Source organism: Chaetura pelagica, unplaced genomic scaffold, assembly GCF_000747805.2.
Source record: "Chaetura pelagica isolate M959 unplaced genomic scaffold, ChaPel_1.0 scaffold10, whole genome shotgun sequence".
Classification (NCBI taxonomy): Eukaryota; Metazoa; Chordata; class Aves; order Apodiformes; family Apodidae; genus Chaetura; species Chaetura pelagica.
This window is the reverse complement of record NW_009952263.1, coordinates 11,855,102-11,864,491: the sequence shown is the minus strand read 5'-3', so window position 1 is coordinate 11,864,491 and position 9,390 is coordinate 11,855,102. Positions and strand designations below refer to the sequence as shown.

Genomic DNA, 9,390 nt, shown 5'->3' with positions numbered 1-9,390 from the left:
TCTATAAAGAATCACCTTAATCTGTCCTGTACATTTTTCAACATCAGAAGGTACGCACACTTTTAAATTTGTCCTGCTGATGCTGATAACCACTCCTAGTGGTTTAGAAAGGCTGAGAGATCTCAGACAGACTGGAGCAGTGATGACAAATACGTACCAGACTTCTGTGATCTGCCAAGCTAGCAGAAGTGACAGTGCTGTAAGCAGTGTTGTAAAAATTAAAAGATTTTGGTATGCCTTGTTCTCATGATACCCTGAGATTGTTTCAGGGGATGCGAGAGGCATTCCTTTACCTTACGGGCTATTGCATTTTTTATGTTATACATTAACATAATCTCTGGGTTTTGCTGAGCATAAGTAAAGCAGAATCTGAGGAAGACTTTGCAACAACATTTCAAAATTCAAGTATGATGTTTTATAAATGTTGGCTGGTTTCCATGGAGGAGTATTCAAACTGGAGTCTGATGCTTAAGTAGCATCAGAGATACTAAAATTCTGCTCTGTTATGGAATGTATAATAGATTTTCTGTTGCTTTTTCTTTGGCCCTTCTTCCTTTTGTTTCCTGGATTCAGTAATATAATTTTTATATGACTGATGTTGGAACACAGTTCAGAGGATAGAAATATGATTTTATTTTGGAGAGGATGAGTGCCTTAGTTAATTGTTTTCATTGCCAGATGCACGTCAGTGTTAAATCCATGTTGAATTTACTTTCTTAGAGAACCAGCAGTGGCAACAGTGAAGAAAACCAGACTCTTTAATGTCTGTGAAAGGCAAACCTAGTCTCAGATCCTCTGTTCATGAATTCCCTGTAGTTCCAAGTTTTAATGTTGCCCCTGACTGGGGCTTGTACTTTAGATATGTCTGCTGATTTTAGAGAACTTTGAAAAATTGCCACTTGAATCAGTAACTTCAGGCTGCCTATTGAAAGGATTATCTGGAACATGCTCTCTTTTTCATGGATTGCCATTTTGCCTGCATATTCAGGTCAGGGGATTTTGTTTGATTTGGGTTGGGATTTCGATTTTTTTTTTTGTGGCTTTTTGTTTTTGTTGTTGGTGGTTTTTATTTTTTCTTAGCTGTGACTGGGAGAGTGGTAGTCCTGAGTTCCTGCCTAGGCTAAGTCAGTGTGAATTGGAAGTGTCAGCTTCCTTTTTCCCATTCTCAGGAAGCCATGGATAAGGAGGAGCTGAAAGAATGACAGAGAAGAAAGATCAAAAGAGACCATGTTCTTTCTTAAAAATAGGCTGTTATCTTGCAGAATATTTGGTCTGAATTTCTGAAAACAGAGGTCCATTCTGAGGACAAGCTTTGTTTAAACTAAAGTGTTAATGTAGAGAAGTGCTGACCCTTCAGGGCAACAAGAGGTAAAATAATATTCCAATCCATCCATCTTATTTCAATATGTACACCTGCTGCTCTGCTACCCTTTTTTCATACTTGCAAATCACACAGGTATAAGCTTGCTTTTTTGTTTTGCTTTGGTTTTGGCTTTTTGTTTGTTTTGTTACTCCATACTATATTGTCTTGGAAGGTATTGCAGGGATTGTGTTATGGGTCAGTAGAAGTGTGTGGTTCATGAAGAAAGAGGAGACCACATCTGCAGAAGTTTGAAATTACACTGGAATTCATTGAGTGGGAATGGCCTATAAAAATACATAGGAAAAGTGACAAGTACAAATAGTTCCTGTCATTTTGGTGCTTCTTATTCCCAGTTCCTTTGCCCAGTGTCAGTATTTGGGTGTTAGGCCAGCAGGTTAAGTCCTTGATGTCCATTAGTTTCAGTTAGTTTCAACATGTGCATTGTGAATCAAATATCCATGGCAAAGACCCAGTTTGTAATTCCTACTGCTCCTTGGCAGGAGTTTATTCAATCTGTTCCTCTTGGCTAGGACTCTTATGCTGGCTTGTGGTCTTATTTACAGCGTGATGGCAGAGTTATTTCCACTCCAAAGCTCTGTAGTGATATTGTCTAAATGCTTCATGATGAGATATGGCTAGAGATCTGTGGAGAGCTGAACTTAATTTAAACTGCAAGAGCTATCTGTTGTTTTCAGACTTTTTTTTTTTTTTTTTTTAATAAATAATATGCAATTTGGACTTTTGAGAATGGGATTTGAAACTTGTGGTCTCTCCTTGAGAGATACTCTTTGGTCTTCTGAGCCATCGTGTGAATACCCTACTCCCGGACCTCATATGTAAATGTTTTACATCATATTTGATACTATTCAGGGACTGTGTAGATGCATAATGATATAGGTGCAGTTTATGCTCTAAAGTCTGAGTGCAGAGCCATGATGTGGCAAAGAGATAGGGAAGAGAAGTTTTGGTTGGCTCACATTTAGAGAGGATCTGTTTCAGGAAATCCACGCAATTCCAAATATTTGTGCTGATGCTGTAGCATATAGGTTTTTATTGTTTTCTTTCCTGCTCTATGTAGCTAAGACAAATTTGTGTCTTAAACCTAGTTTTTCCAGGGATAAGTATATTCTCTGAACAAAGTACATCCCACTGAATTCACAGTGGGATTTCAAATTACTGCATGTTGGTCCGTCTGCACAGTCATATCCCTGCATTTAGGTGAAGGAAGCTATTCCTCATTCAGTGACTTGTAACTGGCACTTAGTACATCCAACAGTAAAAATGAGATTTATATACTGGTAGTTACTAAAGGGCATTTTATGCACAGTGACTCTTTACAGCAGCTTTGTTGTCCAAGTCCTAATATTACCTCTGCCTTGAGTTGATAATTTTCAGAATAATTTAGATATGCATGCTGATTTTACAGCACTTTGAAATTCAGTTTCCCACTTGAATCAGTCATGTTGGCCTGGCTGTTGAGAGGATTATCTGGAGAGTGATAATGAAGGGTAAGCAACAAGCACAACTCAGAACCCCGCTGGCGGTGACATTTGTGTTTGCAGCAGACTGTGGTGTGTCAGCATAAGCCCAGCTGAACTGGTCAACAGAGGCAACAAAAAATACCAGGGAGGTGGAGACTTTACATTTAGATCGCTGCTTAGCAGGATAAGAAATGTGATCTCAATATTCCAATAAAATGAGATCTAAGTAGCACCATAGACAGTCTGGTGGAAGCTCTATTAAATGTGTAACTTCGGTCTGAGAAGTGCTCATGGCAGGTAATATATGAGGAAAAGCAGGGAATAACAGGGAAAACGTAACTTATGTAAAGTGAGTAGCTTTATCTAGACCATGTTAAATAATAGAAACTGTGCCTCAAAAAGGTATTGAGTAATTGGAGAAGTTTCAGAAGTGGCTGAAAATGAGAAATACAAGGTATATGCATGTAAAGAGACTGAAAATATTTGATTCGTTTGAGGGGGAAAAGTGAATGTTACATATGTAAATATGTGTAAATACATATATGATGAATCTGGAACATCTGCTGTCATTGTCTTATAACACAAGAAGAGGGACTCATTTCAGTGAGATCCTTAGGAAGTTGTTTTTTCTAAGTATGTTGAAATGAGTTGCTTGGCATTCAAATGTGCATTTATAATAAAATTAAAATGGATTTTATGTCCTTCCTTAACAATTGATGCAAGTTAGGTTTAAAAAATTATTTCTTTTTTAAAAGCATGTGGATTGAAGCTCTCAACTTTAGCCACTCCACATGAAAATGAAGGGTTTTTTAGTCCTGCACTTTGTTTTGTTAAATTTTTATTTGTTTGTTTGTTTGTTTGTTTTTCCCAATACAGAACTCCCTAAAGATGTCTGGCTTATATTGCTTCAAACTGTCTGGATGTTTGCTGTTTATCTGCTGAAGCTTTCCTACCATTTGTTTATCATCTGAAGCCTTAATCTATTGAGGGATCAGAAGCAGCAGTAAAATGCTAAAAGTGAGTGCAATGTGCCAGTTTGTCTTGGTTTTATTTTCTTCTTTATGAACAAAACACCGAAAGAAAAAAAAAACCTTCATGCTGTAGAAAACAAGAAGAGGACGAAGATCAACTTTGAACTAACTGATGAGTAAACATTGTTCTGCATTTTATCTGATTATACTTGCCTTATGCTTCTAAGTGAGAAGTAAGAATGAAGTGAATAATTTAATAAGATCTTTTTCTAGTGTGTAACTCATCAAAGTGTTTTATGTGTTTTAAAATTCCCTTCTAGGTATTGCATTTTGTTTGGGTTTTATGTCAGTTCAAATTACAGAATGTAAAATACAACTATTTTAAATGGCTGTTTTAAAAAGAAAATAGCAATTTAAACAACAGGTGGAATAGGAAGGTGAATGTACCTCTAAGCAGGTACAAATCCACAACCGTTTGCTAGATCATACAATAATACTTCATTTGGAAACTGATACTTGTCCTTGATCTAAACAACAGTAGCAGTTTTGAATAACCATGTAGTATTTTACAAATTTCAGGAATCAAGACCTACTAAAACATGAGAAGATGATCCAGCCAGAAGATTCTTCATGTTGTAGAAATCTGATTTTTGTTTAATATGTGATATCATTCGACAAAGCCACATTCAGTTACTTACCTTGAAATTAAGAATCACCTGTGGCCTTCATCAGAAATGTTCCTAACATTTTCAAGGAAAAATATGTCCCAGAAACTGAGCATGTTTTTACTAGTCTTTGGAATAATATGGGGTTTGATGTTGCTACGCTACACTTTCCTGTATCCAAGGCGTCAGAGCAGTGCCGAGTTGCGTGGACAGATACTAGACCTCAGTAAAAGATACGTCAAAGCACTGGCAGAAGAAAATAAAAATTTAATGAATGGTGCTGGTGGAGCCTCTATGGCAGGATATGGTAAGAGGAAAAAGTTACTGGAATATCTGTTTTTCCTGAAAACTGTAAGGTTACAATTTTTTTTTTTCCTTAAAGTATTCTATACTGCTCTTTAAGAGAAAGATAAATCTCTGTACTAACTGATGCAATTTTAGTTTATTCACTTATTGAAGGTAAGATGTGGTGAAAAATCAAGCTTGAGACATGAGATTTTTGTTTTCCAGGAATTTTCTAGATTTCTCCAATTACATGGCTGCTGTTAGAGGATTAACAGCAACATTGTGCTTTTTCTGGATCTCTTGAGGAGTAAGCATGTGCTTGATATGGGGATAAAGTTTTAGATTGAGTCACTTCAACATTACAGATTCTTTTTGTGCCTCATTGCTAACTTTCTGCTTCTATTTCTTTGATTTTTTTTCTGTTTTAAGTATTTAAAAAAGCAGCAGAAAGCAACATAGTAGTTGAGTTTGCAGTCTTGAGCCTGCAAGGCAATTATGAATTCAGCAGAACCTCCTTTTGCTTTATTTTAGAAGAAGCCACTAGAGATAAGGTTCCTTGTCTCTAGAGCTTTGGTATGTGCATTGTATCTCCCTGATTTACCTGTTCACTTGATGAATATGTTTCCAGTATTCACTTGTAATATATTATTAGAATGTGTGCTTGTCTTCTGAAACACAGAAAAGATAATTTTGAGACTAGTTTTTAGACCTTTGTATCAAAACTATAAAAATATCTTAATGATTTTAACTCTTTAGTCCCTTGTAGCTTCTCTTGAGGGAAGGCTGCAATGAGCTCTAATCCCATTAGGGATTAGGTTTGAAGAAGCTACTGGTGTTCTGTCATAAGGAAATAAGGTATCTGTGAAAATAAGAGTAGTACAAGGCTTTAAAAGAAATATTAAAAAAGAAAAAAATCTATACTAATATATTATGATTCCCTTCCTAAGGAATCTTTAAAAGGGCTCTCCCAGTCATAGGATTCCTTTTACAGGCATTCTGGTGAGAGTACAAACAGCAAAACTGTGTCTGAACTCTTTTGCTGCAGCTCAGGAGCAAGGAGACAAGTCTGTGATGACAAAATGAGCAGTAAGCAATCCAAGAGGAGGACAGTATCAAAATGTCTTAGCCTTTAATTCTTCATTAAGTTAACATTTTTACCAGAGTAAGATACTACTTTTTCTTCCGCCTTTTCTTCCCCATCCCCTTTCTTTTTGTCTTGAAGGATTTCCTGCCTTTACTGTGTAGTTACTTTTCTGTGTAATTTGTTTTTGAAAACCCTTCTGTACTGCAGCTTTTTATTGCTTTGTAGGTATTACAGTGTATTTCCAAATGAGATTTGCCTTCTGAGGTTTTGCCTGGAGTTTAATAAAAAAAAATATTAAGTCAACTCTTGCTCTACATGCTGATCATCAGACTTATAACTTGAATTTCTTCCTTCAGACTGCTGAGCACAGAACAACACTACACATTATATTACTACAGCATGTCAGTAACAGCATATTCTGCTCTGGCTGAAATTGTAAAGCAATACTTAATTTTTTTTATTTTTTTTTCCCCAAAGATTGCATTACTAAACAAGAACTAGTTTTAGAGGGAGAGACTGACCCGAGATTTTCTTGTTTGTTTATTTATTTATTATTTACTACTAGTATTCTAATTTTATTTGGGTTACTCCTCTTTTTCACGTTCATACTTGTATTTTTCCTCCCCAATTTTTTTTAATTAGTTAAGAACTGACTGGGGGGGGGGAGGGTGGGGCTTCTGCGTGTGTTGGGTGGAATCTTAACACCTTTTAAAACCTGGTGAGTATGTTTATTTTTTTCCAAATCTCAGAGAAGATAATGTTATGAACATTGACAAAAAGCTTTCATTGAAAGAAATAGAATAGCAGATTTTTTTTTACTGTCCTTTCTTTTGGTTTTCAATCTATATAGGCCTAAAAACATGGATTTTTTTCCTCTGCTTTATAGTTTCTGTAAGAAGTGATATGATACTTTCTCAAAGCAGTTTTTCTGTGGACAGATCTGTTGTTTAAAGGAAAGCTATTTAGAATTTCCTTTTTCATGTTGAAAAGTATTTAAATATATTCGGTTGCTGTCCCAGGCTAAAAGGTTGGGTATTCTAGTACTGGTGTCTGGATGAAATTTGAAATACTGCCTTTGAATAGTCACTAGTCTAATGTTCCAACTAGTGATTTTATTCTGACATTTGAATATTTAATTGCCTTTGCTCACAGTTCACTATTATGGTTGCATCTTCCTTACTTCAAAAGAGGCAAACAAAAATCAAGCAGCTGTTTAATTCTGTACTTGCATAGTAGTCTGCACTCTTTCCCAAAAGGTATAGTAGGAAGGATAGCAAGTCTTAAGATGGGAACAGATTGAAATTGCAGTTCTTTTCCACAGGTAGTAAACAGTAGGATCTAATTTATTTTTTCCATTACCTGCAGCTGATCTTAAGAGAACAATTGCTGTTCTTCTGGATGACATCTTGCAACGCCTTGTGAAACTGGAAAACAAAGTTGATTACATTGTTGTGAATGGCTCAGCAACAAATACCACTAATGGAACTAGCAATCAGATGTCAGTAACTTCAAATAAGCGTGTAAAACCAGCAAGAAATATTAGATAGCAAACAGGGCTACTTTTTGTTGCGACGTCTACGATAGGTCACATTTAAGATAAGCTTTTTATCTTTGGCTAGGGCAAATCAGTAGTTGACTCTAAAAGAAGTGTAAATTATTCTGTTATACCATGTGCTGGATCTATGTAGGCCTAACTTAGGTTCTCAAAGCATTATTTCATTGCCTTTGAGCACTACTTCTGAACTGATCTTTGTCATCTTTAAATATATTTTGGTATGATATGATGTAGTATGCCATTGGATAATAACAATAAATGGAAAGAAATGGGGAACTTATAAGTAGGTTTCTGAAGTTATTTATTTAAGTATAAATACAACATATGTTTTGGATAGGTGAGGGGTATTGCATCTGGCTCATTTTTTTGTGACCTGCATTAAGCCGAGTAACAGGAAACACTGTTACACTCATGTTAGGAAATGTGTGTACTTAGAATACTTTGTTAGTCATTCACTAAAACAATATTAAATGGAGGACAGCACTGGTGGTAATGCTTCAAAAGTGTGACCCAAAGAATGTCTTTATTTGCACTGTCAGAATAGCTAGAGAGAATTTACTGTATATTTAAGAAAACTAATTAGAATAGGAAAACATCCTAGGTAGTAACACTGTCCAGGTATATCTTTACTCTGGAGTTAGGGCAGTTAGATTATCAAAAGCAAATTGTAATCTGTGATATCTTAGATGATTGTTTCTTACAAAGATATTTAAGTGTATGTATTTTGTAATTGCAGACAAAATTATTTAAGTGATGGAAATAAGTTTTAGATATGTGAATACTGTTTATTTTTATTCATGCCTGTTTCTTTCTAACTTCCTAGTACCTTGCAATTTGTAATGTGTATAGCACACCATCTCCCTGAATTGCTTTTTTGATCAGGAGGAAAAGCAACAAGGGGAAATAAGGCATCTCTGCATTTAAACAGAGATAAATGTACTAAGAGTGTCTTATCATGGAATATTTGAGAGATAAGGTAATGTTTGCCTTATGTCATTAGCCTTACAGAAAAGTGAATTGCAGTGTGGATGCACTGTATTTCAAAATGTTACTAAAGTCATATTAAAGAGAAAGTGCCACTGAGCCTGTTTTATAAAATGTACTGAATGTTTGTGAGGGTGGGAAGACTCATGTTCAGGGACTTTTGCCAAAAGTGTGCTGTGAGTGGGTTTTTGGGGGTGGGTGGGGGTGGTCTAACCTATATTAAGGAAAAAAACCACCAGTAAAACTGGAGGTGCTGGATGATGTACCATCCAAAATTATGTGTTTTCCCTTTTCTTCTATTTCCCTGCTGAAATTATGGACTGTTGCAAAGTAAAATACACTTACAACCTTAGTTGGTATCCAGATTACTTTTTTTTTTTTTTCTGTCACATTGTGTGTCAACATGTACTCACTTCAATGCAGAAAGAGAAAAATAAATTTTTAATTGTACTTATTAAGGCTCCTGTTCTTTATTTTTTATCAAACTTGCTCCAGGTGTTTCTGAATTGGAAAATTTTATGTCTTTGAAGGTTAGTAGTAGTCTAACTGGTATTCTTCCTGCTTGATCAGTGAGTTATTTTGCTCTTGAAATTCTATTGCCCTGAAACTTCCCTCAAGTGAGAGGTGACGGGAGAAAGAAATGAAAATAAAATACAGTTATCTTTAATGGTGAAGACTTCACACTTTAAGAGTGAAGAAGACAGGCACATTCACAAGGGGAAGACAAGTTTTTATGGCTATCTCTCTATGCTTTTATTCCCTGAGTACTTGATTGGTACAAACCAAAGCTTGGTAGGTGGTATCCCTTTTTGCTATGAATGGTAATTTGAGTAGTTTGTGTGTGTGTATGCAAAGTGACTTTTTTCTTTTCTTGTGAGGGTGTGTGAAGTCTTAAAGTTATTGAGGATTGTTCAACAGGCGTAACGGAACTTGCAAGGTGAACGTTTGTCACTATGTGCACATGCACCTTCTTTTACGTGGGGATTTTGGAGCCTCATATAC

General features: G+C 35.8%; 1 protein-coding gene across 1 annotated transcript; it reads left to right on the top strand.

Annotated features, from left to right (window-relative positions):
• The first annotated feature begins 4,393 nt into the window (after positions 1-4,393).
• Positions 4,394-7,396, top strand: CCDC126 (coiled-coil domain containing 126). Its single transcript, XM_010007581.1, has 2 exons — positions 4,394-4,787; positions 7,215-7,396. The coding sequence occupies exons 1-2, from the start codon at positions 4,550-4,552 to the stop codon at positions 7,394-7,396; spliced, it is 420 nt and encodes a 139-aa protein (XP_010005883.1). The 5' UTR covers positions 4,394-4,549.
• The last annotated feature ends 1,994 nt before the right edge of the window (positions 7,397-9,390 follow it).